This window comes from Spodoptera frugiperda, chromosome 23 (genome assembly GCF_023101765.2).
Source record: "Spodoptera frugiperda isolate SF20-4 chromosome 23, AGI-APGP_CSIRO_Sfru_2.0, whole genome shotgun sequence".
Taxonomy (NCBI): Eukaryota; Metazoa; Arthropoda; class Insecta; order Lepidoptera; family Noctuidae; genus Spodoptera; species Spodoptera frugiperda.
Window position 1 is genome coordinate 1,839,140 of NC_064234.1, and position 18,413 is coordinate 1,857,552.

General features: G+C 36.3%; 2 protein-coding genes and 1 non-coding gene across 3 annotated transcripts in view; 2 read left to right on the plus strand and 1 right to left on the minus strand.

The window, feature by feature from the left end:
- LOC118266761 (hemocytin) overlaps positions 1-13,290 on the minus strand; it is a 51,248-nt gene extending 37,958 nt beyond the window's left edge. Inside the window, exons 1-20 of the mRNA XM_050703044.1 lie at positions 13,090-13,290; positions 12,370-12,633; positions 11,664-11,710; positions 10,104-10,263; positions 9,308-9,531; positions 8,695-8,886; positions 8,189-8,232; positions 7,807-8,066; positions 7,320-7,474; positions 6,738-6,880; positions 5,666-5,828; positions 5,344-5,468; positions 5,055-5,121; positions 4,646-4,747; positions 4,182-4,419; positions 3,604-3,799; positions 3,032-3,224; positions 2,814-2,902; positions 2,157-2,376; positions 364-537 (exon numbers count right to left, since the gene is read on the minus strand). Of these exons, the coding sequence (XP_050559001.1) occupies positions 364-537; positions 2,157-2,376; positions 2,814-2,902; positions 3,032-3,224; positions 3,604-3,799; positions 4,182-4,419; positions 4,646-4,747; positions 5,055-5,121; positions 5,344-5,468; positions 5,666-5,828; positions 6,738-6,880; positions 7,320-7,474; positions 7,807-8,066; positions 8,189-8,232; positions 8,695-8,886; positions 9,308-9,531; positions 10,104-10,263; positions 11,664-11,710; positions 12,370-12,633; positions 13,090-13,184 (3,151 nt within the window). The 5' untranslated portion in view covers positions 13,185-13,290. The remainder of the gene's footprint in view (positions 1-363; positions 538-2,156; positions 2,377-2,813; positions 2,903-3,031; positions 3,225-3,603; positions 3,800-4,181; positions 4,420-4,645; positions 4,748-5,054; positions 5,122-5,343; positions 5,469-5,665; positions 5,829-6,737; positions 6,881-7,319; positions 7,475-7,806; positions 8,067-8,188; positions 8,233-8,694; positions 8,887-9,307; positions 9,532-10,103; positions 10,264-11,663; positions 11,711-12,369; positions 12,634-13,089) is intronic.
- On the plus strand, positions 1,514-1,586 carry Trnaa-agc (transfer RNA alanine (anticodon AGC)). Its single transcript has one exon. It is a non-coding gene; the product is annotated as a tRNA-Ala (tRNA).
- Positions 13,291-14,998: 1,708 nt separating the features above from the next.
- On the plus strand, positions 14,999-18,329 carry LOC126912174 (uncharacterized protein MAL13P1.304-like). Its single transcript, XM_050703045.1, has 2 exons — positions 14,999-15,388; positions 16,962-18,329. Exons 1-2 carry the CDS (start codon positions 15,269-15,271, stop codon positions 18,279-18,281), a joined length of 1,440 nt encoding a protein of 479 aa, XP_050559002.1. The 5' UTR covers positions 14,999-15,268; the 3' UTR covers positions 18,282-18,329.
- The last annotated feature ends 84 nt before the right edge of the window (positions 18,330-18,413 follow it).

Here is an 18,413-nt window from a genome sequence, read left to right on the forward strand (position 1 = left end):
ATTTTTTTTTTGTCAGTTTCACATTTATATAACTGAGTGAAAACTTTTGGTAGGAATAGTTTTAGTTCAGTTAGAATTTAATTACTAATGATTACAACAGTTGTATAAATATAAGCCTCAAGTTCCCCAACATGACTTACCAATAATAAACAAAGGGACTCCATGAAGGACTATTTAATTGTCTAAGCTGCGGACAACGTAAAAGGTTACCGGGGCTCCGGCTCAAAGCAGGAGAAGGAACGGGGTGGTTTTTAGTCAGTAAGAGTTTGACACTCCCAGTCGCCTCACCCAAGGCGGGAGAAGTCATTGGATGATTTTACACCCTCAAAAAAAAAGTAGACTTTAAATCTATAAGCATCTCACCGCACTCCTGCACGCTATACCGCCACTGTATGAGCACGCCGGCCTTGGCGCACTGCATGGCGTAGTCTCCCAGCACGGGACACAGGCAGCGACTGACTTCCGCGCTGCCGCACGCACACATGTCGTACACGCACGCCTCGTAGAATGGCTCCACGTCCACGTACCAGTGGCAAGCTGGAATATGCACATGTGTTACTTAGATATATGTAATGGACTTGAATACGGGATAGGACGGGAGATATGTTACTTAGATATAATGGACTTGAATACGGGATAGGGCGGCGATTGAGCACTGATCTCCCAATGACAAAAAATTGGTGCCGCCCATGAACGCAACACCGAGGAGTTACAAGTATATTACTGGCCCCACTTGAGGGTAAGGGGATTTGGGTGAGGAGATTGAGTTCTCCGTTTTTGGTACTTAAAATGTTAATAGGTAGTATTCGGGACTCCTAAGAGCAATGGTTGGTTAAGACCAACCTAGTTGAAAAGGGTCATAAAAGTATATCTTTAAGAGGAGATGGATATTTACGAAATAAGCATTTTGAGTTATCCACGATACCCTTGAAACCAAAACCTAAACAAAAAACGAGCTAAATTTAATTTTACACCTAACATAAAATATTGCCTTTATTCCTCAGAGAAGTTAGCAAGAGATGCACAATGCATATATCTAATGTAGTAATCACTTTAAAGCAGATATGGCACCAGATGAGCCTATTGCCGTTCATTAGTAGAATAGGGTAGATGACAAATTTTTATTTAAATGTCCGTCTTGTAGATTATTTTAAAACATTAGACACGTTTTTTTTTTATTTTCTTACGGAAACAAAATATACTTTGAAGATATATCGATTTGAAATATCACGCGACGGCACTTCTAGGTACGTTTTATACGTAGCAATGACGTATTAGCGTTTGTGAAAGTATGTGTGTCTGTTTATTTATTATTGTCAATCTACCACCAACCCCTTAAAAGACCGCAAGCGAAGTCACAGGCAGAAGCTAGTAGTACCTACATTCATACAACTTGTATGTCGCAACAAGTTCGTATTCGCCTTGCGTACCAGAATGCTACGTGACATTTCGAAGGTTACTTTCCAATGCAATCGTTACAATGTGGAAGTTAATTTTGTCAAGATGTATATCAGGGGGCGTAGCTCAGATGGTAGAGCGCTCGCTTAGCATGCGAGAGGTACCGGGATCGATACCCGGCGCCTCCAAAGATTTATTTTTATTGTAAACTTAGGTATTTGCCGTTTTGGAATTTGTTGTGAATATTTTCTGGGATTGATCACAAATTCGTACGTTATATTAGTTAGCTAATTAACAGTTTATTGATAACCTATCTGAGTTTATTATTTATTTTATATAATAATATTAAAATCTAGTTTGTCAAATACATCTTGGACCAAGATTAACCTTTGAGCGAAAGCAGGAGCTATAATTTGTTTGTATTAATGGTCGAATGGCCACATTTTAGTATTAATTTCTTTATTTGAACTTTTATATATATTTTTTTAAGACGTTGCTCCACACTAGTATTTTCTCCTGTGTCGTGGGTGCGTTCACAAACATCCAAGTTCACATGCACATGACACCCAAACCCGAAATAACAATTTGTGGACACCCAAGAATTGCTCCGTGCGGGAATCGAAACCGTTACGCGATGCACGACTATAATTTCACTTAATAAACACCCAATAATATTGTTGTCTATAGAGCTGATAATATTACAGTCCACCTTTAAAAGACTTAACCAGTCCAAAACCCCCTCAAAATACCCCACTTACCTTCAAAGACCTTGCTCTTCAGTTTGCTGCAGTACTTCTCAGCGGCGGCCTTATTCTCAATGTTAGCTTTACAAGGGTGCTCCGGTTCCTTAGTGTCGATGTCAGTGCACATCTCCCTGGTCTTCCATTTGTTGGCAAACGCTAGAGCTGACTGCTCTATGTCGTTCTCAGGAGTCAAGAAGTCGTCCTTTTGATTCAAGTTGAAGGTTCCGCAAAGACCCTGTTTTGTTAATGGAGTGTGGTTAGGTTTTAGTGAGCTTTGTTTATTTATTTATTTTTATAATATTTATCGTGAGATATATTAAATTAACTAAAAATAATCTAAAAATAATAATAATGGAGAAAAGCTCTACTAGTTTCGGGTCAGAAAGGGATTCTTCATCATAAGCAGCGTGCACAGACGCGGCGACATCGCGCAGTCTACTGTCAGTAGGCTTTTTTCCATTAATTTACGTGAGTAAACCGTGATTTTTAGTTAACTTTATTTATTTATAAAAATTTACTTAAAACTATCACTAGAGATTTCTCTAATGCGATAACTTATTTTGTTATTTGCAGTTCCATTGTTTTCCAATTTAATGACATAACAATACCTTACACATATTGCTTTAATAAATACGTTATAATCAAAATTAAATCAAGACATGATTTCCTTACCTTAGTCTTTCCTTGGAACTCAGCGGGTACATCAATGAAGACGCGAGTGTTGCCATCCCACCACAAGTCCACTTTGTTGGGGAGTTGCACTAAGAAATGATAGGATTGTCAATTTCACATTTATATTACTGTGTGAAAACTTTGATACGAATAGTTTTATTTCAGTTAAAATTGAATGATAATAAATATAAGCCTCAAGTCCCCCAACAATGACTTACCAATAATAAACATAGAAGACGCGGCTCGGATCCTGATATCGCCCGCCATGACAGGTAAGGTCGAAACCTCCTTGCCGTTGACCAGAATGAAGCCTCCTTGCTTCATGTGCACACTAGCGCCGTCGTAGTTAATGTTCACCGCTTTCGTGCAAGATGGCTTCCCTGCGCCCTTGAAGGGGCTTAGATTCATTGCCTAGGAGAATTAAATGGATTATTGTAGATAGTTTAATAATAGTCTCTATTTTTTGGGGAGTAAGGGTGTTTTTCATTAATTGGCAAAAAGTGAATATCGTCAGTGTTTGAAACTAAATCGACAGGGTGTAATTTTTCCTTTTCACTTTTCATGGACTTCATCATACAGGTGGTGAGACCACCAATTGTAAAATAACAGGCACAATTTGAGAATTAATAGCGAAATTTTCAAAAATTTGAAATATTTTCTATATTATTTTTCTCGACCTAGCAATCGTAATTGAGACCCATGCTCGACAGTTGCACTTTTAGGCTAATTCCTAGTAGGAAAGTATTATATTAAAAACAACCGAGATATTTCTACTTCTAAGTAATCATACCTCAGTGATAGCCCCGGAGCAGGCGACATTCTCGACCTCAACAGTGACATTGTCAGTCTGCAGCATGGTGTATGTGCAGCGGCCCATGAAGTCGTACCGCAGGCCGTCGAACGTGTAGTAGTGCGGGTCCCCCACGGCGCCGCACCGCGCCCCGCACGCTATCTGCGTACACGTCCACGCACCCGCCTCGCATGTACTAGGGGGGAGGGGGATGGAATTAACATCTTTTTATTCAATGGGGGAACTAATTTTGTTTAATGTATAGATGGATAGAATTACCCGGTCTAATTTCAAAGTCAAAGCATTTATTTCCAGTACTTTTGCAAACATCAACAAATAAATAAATATATTTTCTGTAACAGTCATCCAATTACATTGTTGTGTTAAAAATAATACTAAAGATTTTTACTTAGACACATTGCATTACGTTTGTAGCTTAGATACTTCAAACAGAAACCACAACAAGAAACATTCCCACACAATAATTTATTTCAATTCCCTTCCCAAAATACAAATAAACATAAATAAAAAAAACTTCATTTAAAAGTAACCAAAAATGGACTCTAAGACCCACTCACCAAGTATTACAATCCTTCTTAATAGTAGATCCGGGCTTGAAGCTCTTGTTCCTCAGCCTGCAGGGGCACTCGGTCTTGGGCACACACTTGCCCCCCTCAAGCAATAACCCTTCAGGACAGAAGCAGCCCTCCACGCAGGAAGCGTTGGTGGCCTTCGCGGATACCAGGGGGAACGCACAACTTGGCTGCGAGTCTGGACCGCAAGCCTTGTAGATCTTGCCTTCTGGACACTTCATGGCTAGAAATTAAAGAAATGGTTATAATGTTATGAATACAGTGTTTAAAATCTATGTACCTAATTAGGTCTAACTATTCTGGACTTTTGTACTTTTATAAGAGATGTATATAAATGCCAGTAAAAATCGTACGAATGCAAAACAATTATATAAATAGTATTAAAGTTTTTACCTAATATTTTAGGATACTTCCATTAAAAAGTAATATTATAAGTATTTATAACTTACGACAAGTTTCAGCATCCCGCCAGTCTTTCATCTCTTCGACTCCGTGTCGGAGGCATTCCTTAGCGTACACTGAGACGGTACTGCAAGCGCACTCTTCGGGACCTGCAACAAGAATAATACATTCAGTAAGAACAAAATTTGTTCAGTCATATTCTCGGAGTCTCAATTATCCCTCTCCAGAATCTCCTCAATCCCCGAACCGCCAATCCTCAAATTTTGAACCCCAAAAAGCCGACAACGCCACTTGTAACTTCTTTGGTGTTTCGGGTGTCCACGGGCGATTGCTAACCATCAGGTGAACCGTCCGCTCGTTTACCGTTTATATTATAAAAAAAGGAATAAAAGTTTCTTATATTCCATACAAGTTTCCGTATATAAAGAAATAAATAAGTATAACAATGCTACTCACTTAAGCTGGTGGTGCAAGCGCAGTAGTCCCACGCGCAAGCTTCCAGTAAGAGGGTCACGTCCATAACCTAGGGCAAAGACAGGAGAGTCATTAAATGTTATCTCATACAATCATATCTTATCATTGAAAGCCTATGTATGAAAGTATTGTGCAATAAAATGTTTTCCGTTAGTAATATCGAAGTAAATACCACTACAGAGGTAAAGTAAAGATCACGTGTCTTATTTATAATAGGGCAACCTGCAAAGCATAAAATTAAGATAATTTTGCATGTAATAAATGCACTTACCTTCGAACACTTCCTGAATTTATCTTTCGAGAATATCGTAGCGCAGAAGTGTTGAGCTTTTGTCATGTCATCGTCAGATTTAGATGCGCAAGCGCTCGTTTCTGTTGGTTGGCTGTCACATACATCTAAGAAAAGAAAATTTAATATCTTAATATTTTCATTGATGTCTTTAAACCAAATATTGTTTCTTACAGTAACAGGTGGGTGGTACAATTTGTGTGGATACCAATAGAAAAAAAAGTATTTATACAAAACATAGCATGGAAGAAAATGACAACCCTCTTCAAGTGTTACAAGAAAAAAACTTCCTTGAATATCTTACCTCCAATCTTATTGACTTGCCACGACGAAGCGAGAACAGACTTTGTTTTGGCGATAGTTTTGTCCCTGGTCATGAAGTCATCCTCCGGGTTGCCGTTGAGGGTGCCACAGAGACCTTCCGTGTTGTTCCACAGAACGACTGATCCTTCCACAAGTACCACATTCTGAAAGGAAATGTACGTTTTGTAAAAGAAAATTAAAGTATTTCGAAAAATAAAATCAATATAAATTATGTCTAGTGTATCGAATCAGTTTTCGTTTACTTTGATTCATGTTAAATCATATTTTTTATTTGACTATTGTAGAAAGCCAATGGTGTTTTGTATACAAGTATTTGTAAGTAGGTATGAATATGAAAAACGTAGGTACTGAAAATGCTTTAAACTAAGAATTTGGAAATTGAAAATGGCAGAAGCAAATCTACCTACGATGCATAGGAGTTTATATTTAAAATTAATGATAATAACAAGAAGAAAGTAGTAGGTACTAAACTTTAATGCTAGCTTGATATATGAAAATATTTTTTAAATTGAATAATAAATAACAAATCTATCTCAGAGCGGATGTAGACGGACGGACGCAGACCCAGTTTATCCAGGATTGTATTAACACAAACGGATGCTAGATAAGTTATTATTTATTATTACCGAATTATGTTATAATATTACCAAATAAATATAATTTGCACTCTACTGTCCTTATATAGTTGATTGACCTACAACACACCCACTTTATCTAGTCACGTTGTATTGGGGATGAGTGAATAATACTAATATGTATAACGTATAACCCGGTAAACGAGTCCTGTAAGATTTCCACACCCTAGCCTTTCAAAGTCAAAGTCAAAGTCAAAGCTACACTTGACACAGAGCTAAACGCCCTTTGAAGATTAGCCTCGTTTTTTGTAATAGATGACTCCGTCTGCCCTGTTTGAAGCATCAGATTCCTACTGACTAAGACTACTCCGTTCCAATCAAAACCTGCCCTATTCTGGGGTACAGTATACTCTTCACCGTGACCCAGCTTTCCCTCTAAAGATTGAAGGTTTACTTCAAATATGAATAGGAACTTACATTGGTATCCCATTTGATGGTGACTCCGACGGCGTCCAGGTTTACAACGACGTAGTCGCTGGGCATGGCAACACGGATACCGGGCAGCGATGCCGGGATTGGGATCAGACGCTTCGTGTTACGGAACACCACGGATCCGTCCTCTGTAGAATAATATTAAGTAAGTTACACACAAGAAAATAGGGACATTTAGTTTTTATAAGAAAGTGCACTTGTTTACTGGAATAGGTTTCTAAGTTTTTCGCCGTTCTGACAGTAAACCGGTTGGTGGCCAAACGCGGAATGATCAATGCTAAAAAAAGGAATAGGGCTCCCAAAAATATGATTTCGGGATCAACCGTTGAACTCTCGCTTACCAGAAGAAATGTAATAACATTAAGTCACCACTTCGTACTAGTCTTCTGGAAAGGGTAATACCTACTTCGGTACCTCAAGATGTTGATGAAGATGAAGAACCATTAAAGTTGCAGTTAAAGCAGGTAGACTTTTCTAATGACTAATATCCAATAGAACTTTTATTGGTAAACAATTTATAATGCGAATGCAATTACAATTCAAATTATAGAGTAAATGTCTACTCACCTCCAACACCCAGAACGTAGAACTTATCATCGAGGTAGACTGTCAGCTCGCTTGGGCAAACAGCAGGGTTTTTGCAGACGCCGTGCTTGATCTCTACTGAGTACTGGTGCTCCTTCGCTTCGCGGACCAAGATATGTTGGCAGGGTGATTGGAAACTGGTGACAAAACCATATTTGTTACACATTGTATGAATTTGAGTAAAATCTTTAAGATAATAGTATGTTCAATTAACTTCTACGAGATGTGGTTCATTTATTTAATTATTATCCAACATCACGCCTGTAAGTTTTATAAACCTGTTACAGTTTTAGGATCAAATTCGGTAGGAAAGGGGTATTTCTAAGTCATTTAGAATCTAATCATAGGCATGAAAGAGGAAAGGGTAGACTAATTATGTACTTTTATAGTCTCACATAATTAGATTAATATATGAGACTATTTAATCTACAGCCTTTAAAAGTACATACCAAGAAATGTCGCTACATACCTATAGATCTTCCCATCAAAAGTCTTATAATGTACACCGGCCCAGGTTAAGCAAGTCCCTCCTTTAGGCGTCCGATCCTGTATCACGACGATAGGCCGTCCCGTGCCGTACGAGGAGAGAGATCCGTGCATACCATGTGTGGTCTGGTCTTCAATGGAGCTGTGGGAGCTTCCTCCCATAGAACGGTGGGTTTGACTCTGGCTTGTCATCTCCTGGTGACCATGGGATTGGCTTGATGTTTCAGAGTAGTACGTGTATGTCTGTAAAAGAAAAACCAGATTATGATGATGAATATGAAACAGGATCATCAGTTGATAGTTCATGGCTATGGAATATGAGGCAGCCATTATCAAATCTAATTAAAAAAAAGTTTTACACTTACACTGTTGTATCTGTGGCTGCCTGGTGTAATTACCACGACTTCAGCTGTAATTACAAAGATATATTAAAATAACAATCATTGCTAAAACGTTACAAGAAATTGTTGCACCCATATCAATAGTTATGTCCCATGTCAACTTGGGCTTTATTATAAAACTAGCTACTTCCACGCGGTTTCACCCGCACCTTTCTCAATAAATGCGCTATCCAACACAAAAAAAAATGTTCAAATCGGACCGGTAGTTTTGGAGATATAATTTCGTAAAATCTCAACTAACCCATATCTCGAACTGGCAACCGTTTGCTACTGCAGAATTCCTAATATTGAAAGAATTTTGAAATTGACTTTATAATCTTCAATTTTGAAATTGATAGATATTTATATTTATGCAAAAAGCTCTAAACAGAGAGGAGTGGAAGGAGAGCAGCGAGGCCTTTGCCCTGCAGTGGGACGATCATGGCTGAAATCTAAATCTAATCTGTGATTATACTTAGAGAGATACTTACGGAAAACGCAGTGTGGTATAGGCTGTGGCTCGTAGATGCCGGTGGAGTACTTGCAGGTGTAGAGCTCGGCGGCGGGCGAGCTGAACGTGCTGCCGGCCGGGCAGGTCAGGATGCAGTTGGAAGACTCACTGTCTCCGAAACAATCGTACGCGCCGTTGAAAGCTAGCTTGCGAATGTCGCAGGCACTGACCGCTGGAAATTGGTGATGGAATTAATTTCATGATTCTTATGTTTAGTTCCTGGTTTACTTTAAAGCTTTTGGTTGAGTTAATTTAATGAGGTGAGCTAATAATTTGTATAAAGGAGGCCAAAGAAAAGATAGATACGAGTAAACTGTGTATACAATGAAATTAAAGAGAGAGGATTCTGTAATAGGTTGACGTGTCTAATTCGATAAGACGTCATTTCACCCTATGGAATGAATAAAGAAGCGTACTAGAACGATCATTGCATACTTCTTCACCTAATTTTTTGTGTGGCAGTTCAGGGAACGAACATTTTCGAATTCAAAATACTTATAACAATCGTGATTCACGTCAATCTATCTGTCATCAATAGTCATACATGTGCAATACATGCAATTAAGAATGATTTCAAAGTAGTTATTACTTACAATACTGGCACTGAGGTCCCCTAAACTCTGAAGGACATTCGCACATGTTGACAGCGAGACACACTCCTCCGTTCTGACAGGGAGGGTTACACTCGGGCATACAGTCGGGAATGGTGGTGAAGTCTGCCCTCGTCGGCTGCCACTGCCCGTCCATACAACGCATGTTGGCAACGGTAGAACCATCGATGAACCTGTGGCCTTCTACGCAAGTGATCGTGCATAGTCTGGAAAGATATTGTTAGTTGAAAACACTATAGGAATAACATTAGCGATTAACAGATGGCGCCTCTGTCGTGTTATGTCCTGCTAGTCTTATTACTGTAGTTTTAGTGAAATATTATTTACATGTTTATTTATGTCTATGAGTTTTTAACATGGTAAATATCCCGTCTTAAGTTCTAATGTTAGTGTTAGTGACCAATTGACCATGTCAGTTTTAAAACTTATACACATAATGAAATGATGTCATTATACAAGTTATACAACTAGGTAATTAGCAATCTATCTATTTTTACTGATGTATCAACGTGACTCGACTTATAAAATGGAATTAATCATTAAAATACTATCAAATAGGTACTCATAACTACAGTGTATTTTCTAACGGCGCATTCCAATAAACTACGGCGCATTCCAATAAACTACAGATCGGTAAATTTGCTTACGAGCCGTAGAATTTTGACATAAGCTCCATACAAAATGTGTCAAAATTCTACGGCTCGTAAGCAAATTTACCGATCGGTAGTTTATTGGAATGCGCCGTAAGTGTAGTGGGTTATTATTCAACGATTCTTACTCTGAGGAGCACTTCCTAGCGGAGTTCATGGGCAGGGGAGGGTAGGAGAGGCAGGGCTTCTTCTCGAACTCGCAGAACTTGCCGTGGAAGTTGGCGGGGCACTCGCACGTGTTCGTGTCCACGCAGATACCCGCGTTCTTGCACGCCGGCTCGCATTTTGCTGTTATACAAGGAAAATACGCAAATTATGCAATTTATTTTTACATAGGACTAAATACATCGTAAAACTGTACCTTAACTTACAATCATAAATTATGAGAGCTTTCCAGTTATATACCAGCTCAAACAAAATTCTATGTTGGTTGGACATAGAATTTCTTTGAATTTTTTTATACCATGTTAAGAACAAAAAATATTTTCAGCATTTCTGTAAGTATAGGTACTTAATCATTGGAATAAATACAGAAATATTATAATAGACCTATAACAACTTTTGTCAATTACAACACATTACATTTACTTTAATGTTCTATCATCAACTCTATAAACTATACATCTGTGTCGTAAAACATGGTGATGTACCTAATCTCGCTTGGAAAATCCAAAGTCCAAAGTGCTTCTGTCTGAAAATAAACCAGTATAGCCTCTAGGCCACAACCCTGACCCGGGCGACTGCAACACATGCATTATCAGTGACATTGTCCCTATTTAGGTCATACTATGTTTATTATATTATTTGCAAATCGGACGGACGGCAACGCCGGCGCCCGGGCTTAGATTTGAGACGCTTCCGCTAACACTGATTGTGCCCACGCGCAGCGATAAATTAACTAATCGCTTATAAACCTACCCTGTTGGTATTTGCGACTGTTTTCATCTTATCTAAAAACTTTTTGCTAGGTTTAAAATTAGTTTGAAATTTATTTCAAACTAGTTAAAATAAAAATGCTTCTTTTTTGTGAAATTACACAAAAAGAAGCATTTTTGAGACAAAAAGACCAGTATTATCGAGAAATTAATAACACCACTATTGCTCAGTATAATATTATTTCAGTGTATATTATTTCAATAAGGTAGCTAGATACTAATAGGGGCCCAAACCGAAGCTGCGGACTACCTAGCGGGTTACCGGGGCTCCAGCTCGAAAAGTAGTCGGGATAAGTCAAAATAAGTCAATTCCTCTTCCCCTCAAAAAAGAGGTACTATTAGGTACCTACTAGAAAAATTAGGCATTACAATACCAATATCATTGTGACCTACGTCAGTCTAATAATTTTTAGTAGAATGGTGACGACTAGCGTCGATTCTGACAACATTCCTCTACCTCAACATGCCTGGGTTACGGATAAATCTCACATCATCCTTAAATTAAAATTTCAAACAAATTAGTCACAATACCTGCTTACAAATTACGTTAGTGCATTACAAGGAAAAATAATTACTGAGCACCGCAATAGAGAGCTTGAACTCGCTGGCTCGAATACAGTTCACCTAATCTATGCCAATAGGTAAGTATTTAAAAAATTAACAGTACCTAAACGAATTCGTTTAAGTTTTCTTTAATCAAAAATATATTTTTCAATTTTAATACAAAAACAAAAAAAAAGAAAAGTCACTTACGATTAAATGGCATGTTAGCGTTGTTCTGGAACTCGTTGTAGTTAGGCCTGAAAACAACACAATATTTAGAACTAATGTCTTGGTCGCCCAAAAGCCCGCACTCTTCAACCTGAGGACGCGGTTTCGAAACCTAGCAAGATAGGTTCGATTATTTAGACACCACTGTAATATAACTATAATAGCCTTGAAATTTGCAACGCCTAAAAAGACCGTTTGCTTTACATAATATTAAAATTAAGACCACAGTAATGACCTTAACATGGAAATAAAGAATTTGAGTTTGACTTTAATATGGTGAAGTAAAACATCGTGAAGAAACCTTAGATAATTTGTACCTTCTCCGTGTGAGAAGAAAACTTTGCTCTGCAGTGGATACTTTGGGTTCCTGAATCCCACCACTTGTCATTTTAATTGTTTTAAACCTGGTCATGTACGTACTACAGAATTTATTATATTAAAAATTATTATACATATAGGTAAGCTTAGTTTTAGGACCAACGTCTGTATTAATATGGTGGAAAATAAATAAATTTATTATTATTATAAAAGGCTTAATAATGGCGATTTCGCACTATGAATCCATACTGATAAATTATCTATAAGTACCTATTTATTTTGTGGATTACACAAAAGAGTTGGTCCATATGGGGATCGAACCAAACAAACCAATTTTATAGATCCAAAAAATCATTAAAAAAATACTTACACAGCACCATTATTAGAATACCAAGTTTTACTTTCAGAGTATCTGGACTTGGTTCCATAACCGGTCTTAGTTCCAGAATACCCGGTTTTCGTTCCACTATACCCGGTTTTAGTGCCGGTGTACGCGGTTTTGGTGCCACTGTACCCGGTTTTAGTGCCTGTGTAGCCGGTTTTCGTTCCTGTGTAGCCGGTTTTTGTGCCACCACTGTACCGTTGGTTTTTCAAATACGATGGTACGTATGCTGGAGCCTGCACGTCGGATTGTCTGCAAAAATTTAGGAGTTAGTTTTATGTTTTTTTATTTGTGGTTGGACGTCTGCCCCTACCTCTTCGGGGATAAAAGGCGTGACGATATTTATTATTTCAATATACTTATTATATTTTCTATGCTACTAGTCAACGTAATAATTTTATTCAACTACTAGATACATATAGGTCATTTATATATTTATTTTTCCTACCTTCCTTTATGTTAGCTACCCAAAGTTGTATGCCGAGGGTTGGTTTGTAAACAAAAATTAAATGTACACCCAATCACAATCATGTCAAAATGCTATGCTAAGATTAAAATTAAAAACAAAAGTAATACATAGACAAGAGACCTTTATCTAGTTTAATTTTTTTAATTCGAATAGTTTTTCCCGCGCAAAATATCAATGTTAATTAATAGGCAAAAGAATTTTCCATACAGCCGCAAAAAAAAGAAACAAAATTTACTCACTCATATGGATCGCTATATGGTGCCGATACCCCATATCCAGCATTGCTGAGGTATATGGATAATAACAAAATAATTATTTGTGTTACTAAATACATTTTTACTGTTGTAAGTCAGCCATGAATTACTGTCCTAACAACAGTCCCACAGTTGTCGTGCCCGATGACACGAGCAAACTGACTCCTGAATGGTAATGCGGTACATTTATCTTCAGTTTATATAACAGGATACTCAGAAATCGTCCTCTTGATAACTGAAAAATTATCAACAAATGCAGGATTTGCCTACTTAATAGTAAAATGCAAATAATTTTCAAATGACGGAAAAAGAGTTATGCTGTAAAATTATACAATATCACTTTTTATATACGTTACCTATTATAAAACAAAGTCGTTTAAAATTGCGCAAAGAATTTTGATACGATTTTTGATAGTGATTCAAGGGGTGGTTTATATTATTACTAGCGACCCGCTCTAGTTTCACATGGGTGCAATGGTGATATATTATGCCTGTATTATACATATCGTAAGTGACCCGGTTTTGGCCACTTTAAGAATTTTGTCGACTTTGAGGCTTTCTTAACTTATAGTTTTTGTTATCACGAACGTATTTCTTGTAAAAAGTCATTTAACATGTATTAACCTTGCCTAAGAAAACCCCTTTTTTAAAGAACGTCCAATAGAAAAATAACTGTATAAAAAAGAAAAAAAGGGAGTTTGTGCCATTTTTGGCCAGATTCGTGCCATTTCTGGCCACGGTCGTGTGCCAGTTCTGGCCATCAAAAAATACTATAAAAGTAATCAAAATTTATTAATTAAATTGGACATTTTACAAACAATGATTTTCTATTTAGTTTGGAAAATATGAAATATTATTACTTCACTTTAATTTAATAAAGAGATCAACATTTATATGTTATATATGTTGATCTCTTTATTACTTACAAATAAAGAGATCAACATTTATATGACGTTGGTAAAAGCTGCAAAGTAAACTGACCTCCCCTTTGTGTGAAGGCAATTTTTTGCATCTCTGAAAATGAAAAATATGTATTTGTTGATATGTAAAGTCAAGGAAAAAATGCCACGATAAAATAAAGGGGAAGAAGTGGGGTGTCTATGTACACCAGCCATGTGGCCAAAGATGGAGAAATTCATAATTTTGTCTCCATTAGTGGCCACCATCTAAAAACCTCACTTCAGAAACATATGGCGACAAAATAACTTTAGTTTCACTTACACAATATATTCTTAATGTAGTATTAACATAAACATCCAAATATTAAGCAAAGATTTAAAAAATAAAACCAAATCCTCACCCGCTCGCCTTAGCCTTTTTGTTAAGATCTTAACAATTTCACCCTCAACTAAAAAGAATGACTTGTTGCATCGAAGTGAAGTTTGACACATTAAAGCTGCCAACGGTATCAGTGTCTCCAATATTCAATATTTTAAATACTGTACATCACAGAGTAATTTATTTGTCCATGCCTTAGTTATAAATATTTGAAGGCCCAAGTGGCCACGGGTCACTTGCCCTATAAACCTTCCTCTTGAATCATTCTACCTATTACAAAAAACCGCATCAAAATCCGTTGCGTAATTTTAAAGATTTAAGCATACAGACAAACAGACAAAAACAGTGACTTTGTTTTATACTATGTAGTGATTAACGATAGCGTATCCGTGGCAAAAAGTAAGTTTTTCATATAGGCATAATCTTTAAGCTCTTGAATGTAGTACCTAAGGATATCTAAAGAAGAAAAACACTTTTGTCTATTACTTTTTACTTTTTTCATATCTTGGCGCGAAATTCAATACAATACATTTCAGAAAAGAGGTGCGAATAGGTACTTGTATAGTCTAAGTACTTACAATGGGTAGAAAAAAGAATGAAACGAAGACAGGGGTAAGAAATATCTGCTCTGAAACTTATTTTTTATATAGATAGGTATAGCTTTGGAAAAAAATATTCGTAAAAGACTTCAATACTATTTATTACAAATAACAGTTAGTAAGTAATAAATAGTATTTCATCATATATAACCTAGGTAGGTACTTTATTGGGCAAATTGTTGACAGTGAAAAGTATTTGTGATCCTGAGATTTTGATTGAAAGTTTACAAAAGTTTTAAATATTTTTGCAGATTAAAATAATAACAACAAGATTGATAGAAATCAGTATGAAAGTAGACGACTACGTTTACAAACATATACCGATTTCTGAAACGGATGCTGAAAAATATATGAGGGAAGTATCAGCATACAAAGATCAATGCGGGCGGGATCAGCGCTCTCTGCAGGTAAGAAATTACCTAAGTACCTAGAAGTCAAGATATATTTTTATGTGGAGGATTGTAGTGTGGACATTGGTACCTGCAATGCAATACCATTATGAGTCCGTGGCAAAAGTGAAGATTAGGTACACTCGGATTTAAACTACAGGAAAACTGTTGCAGTTTCCCGATTGCTTTGGCTTCTCGCGATATCCTAATTAATAAGATATCATTAACTTATGAAAGTATCCAAAGTATGATTATTTTAATTTGTTGAAGCGATATCAATTTATTTTGGTCTATTCTTGGTCAAAGGAAACCTCCCAAATATCATCTTATCAACTTAAACCCGCCTGCTTAATGCTGCCTACAGGGGATTAAAAATAAAAATATTTTTTTATAATTTTAACATAGCAACAGTACGGTTATATACCCACCCGAATTTTATCAAGAGCACATAAATAACAGACGGACAAACTAACGAAAATCAATGTGTCCTAACTTCCGTTGAGATGTACTAAAATCAGGATTCCTGGAAGCCCTTATCATTAAAATCCCCTAGCATTTGTTTTTTTATTATTTGTAATGCGTATTTAACTTCATTTATAATTTAACTGCGTCATAGGAAAAGCTTTGATGTCATAAAAATAAGTATGGACATATTTATCGTAGGTAGGTATATAAAATATTATCTGAATAAGTATGGTTCTTGTGACCATGTACTTTTAGGTACTTACCCCTGTTGATCGTTGCGAAAACTAGTACACAAGTACTCAGCAGTCTTCTCCTTCCTGTCCTAACATGATTGAGGCATTGCAACATGGCTTCTTTTTCCATTCTTCTAAATCTTTATTATCAAATTACTTTTATTTTATATTCCTCACAGCCTATAGCTATAGATCTATCTTCTATTAGAATTATCAACTCTAAATGAATGAATACCAAAAATGTTAATATTAGATACCTACGTCTGACTAGGTAACAAAACAAACCAATCTCTGTCCCTCACTCAGCAGCATATTTATGAATACTTGACCGTTCGTCTGTTCTACTGAACAGATTGAAGCAGTTTTCACTAATACGAATCATGGCAAACACCTAAATTTTCTAAAGCGATTTAGACTTCTAGAATAGCCCTTTTTGCATAGGATGTGATGCCCACAAGCGCCAGTGCTTCCGAACGGAAACTCAGGGGCGTACGCTATCAAGATCTTCTCAGAATTGCATTCTATTATTTTTTTCCATCTAATAAAATAGTTAATTGTGTTAAATAACATAGATTGCCGAGTTTTTCTACGTATTAAATATGACGCTTTGTTTACCCATAGAGCTGATAACGCCACTGATTGCAAAAATAATATAAAAAAATGCTGTAATTGTTCGTCGTCTAACTGATATAAAATTTAAATTTAGAATCGTTTTCAGGTCACCAGTACTAACAGCAATAATATAACTAGTAACCAAATATTTATTTTTTATCACCAATTGATTATTTTTAAAGTCACTTTTAATCCCTTGCCTTACCTCTACTCGTATCAAAAACTAATATAATATAGCAATAATTTATTACTTACCTACTACAATCACAACATCATTTCAGGTGATCGATAAATTGACTCGCTGCATGAAAGCTATAATAAGAGACCACGAAGAAATAAGAAATGACACCAATCACGACAGTCCTACAGTAGCTTATGATATTAGAAGCACTTCCATATCACCAGTGTATTCAATAGCCGACGAAGATAGAAACCAACTGACTCAAGTAGCTCAGGAAAGAGGTGGAGGTAATGAAGAGGTTACTACAGATATAGACATTATAGACTTAACTAATATGGAAGATGACGACAACAGCAATAATAAAACAGCTACAGAATGTAATGTTGAAGTTGAAATACATAGAGGCATATCTAATTTATCTTTGCAAGATGTTGCCCACACTTTGAAGGACAGAACTGAAGATACAAATTGTTCTCAAAGTATACTAAATAATTTTGTTAATGTTGAAAATATGCAGCAGAATAAAGTTAATAATATTACTCCTGGATCGACTGCTCCTATAAGGGTGGTTAATTTTAGCGATATAAATAAAGCTAATACTATATTTCAAACGAATAAAATAAGTAAAGATGATGATATAAATGAAATAAACAATAAGAATTCCTTTCCACAAACTTTAAGCAACTTAAACACTGACATAATTCTAAAAAGACCCATGTCTATTTGTGAAACAAAATATAATTTGATAGCCTCAGCTTCTGGAGAAACTAAAGGTGTCAAAGTTGTGCAGCCTAATGTTTCTATTCCAAATAATAATATTTTTACTGCAAATCAATATTTCGTCTCAAATATTTCTAAAAGTCAAATACAGACTTATACAGACAGGACTTGTACTATAAATACTTTCGATCAACATACAAACATAACTCAAACTCCCCAAAATAAAGTAAATGAGACAAGACCGTTCACTAATATAATTGCACCTAATTTTGGTGTTCCAACCCATTCACATCACGAAGTAACAAAAACCAAACACATTTTGAACAATAATAAAACTTTGAAAGTAGCCAAGAACAAAAAAAATACTACAAATTCTATGGCTATCGCTCATTCTGCCATTTCTGAGGAATCCAAAAAGACAAAAACGCCTCGCAAAAGTAAAGGCACTAGTATTGATAAAAATATCCCTAAAACCAAAACAGATACAAGGAAAGCTATCATAATGCCTGTAAAAGGAAACAGAAACAAGAAAGTGCCGATTTATAATAAAAACGTTATTGACGATTTATCTTGGATAGAAAATATAAGATACATCAGAGAAATTGACGCAAGCGAAAATGATTGTAAACTGCAATTGGAAGATGATTTTTGGGACAATTATTATTTGCCCGCCAACTGGAATGACAATGAATTTGCGTAATACACCGCTGATTATATAGATTCATAAAATAAATGTATGTCCATTTAAGAGTATTTTATTTCTGAAGGGATATGTGAGACGCACTTTTCACCAGTTATGATAGAAACCTCATGTAATAGGGTCGAAAGCCTA

Coding starts and splice junctions, on each gene's coding strand:
- LOC126912174 (XM_050703045.1), top strand. CDS start 15,269: ATGAAAGTAGACGACTACGTTTACAAACATATACCGATTTCTGAAACG. Junction 15,389..16,961: donor GGGATCAGCGCTCTCTGCAG/GTAAGAAATTAC, acceptor ACATCATTTCAG/GTGATCGATAAATTGACTCG.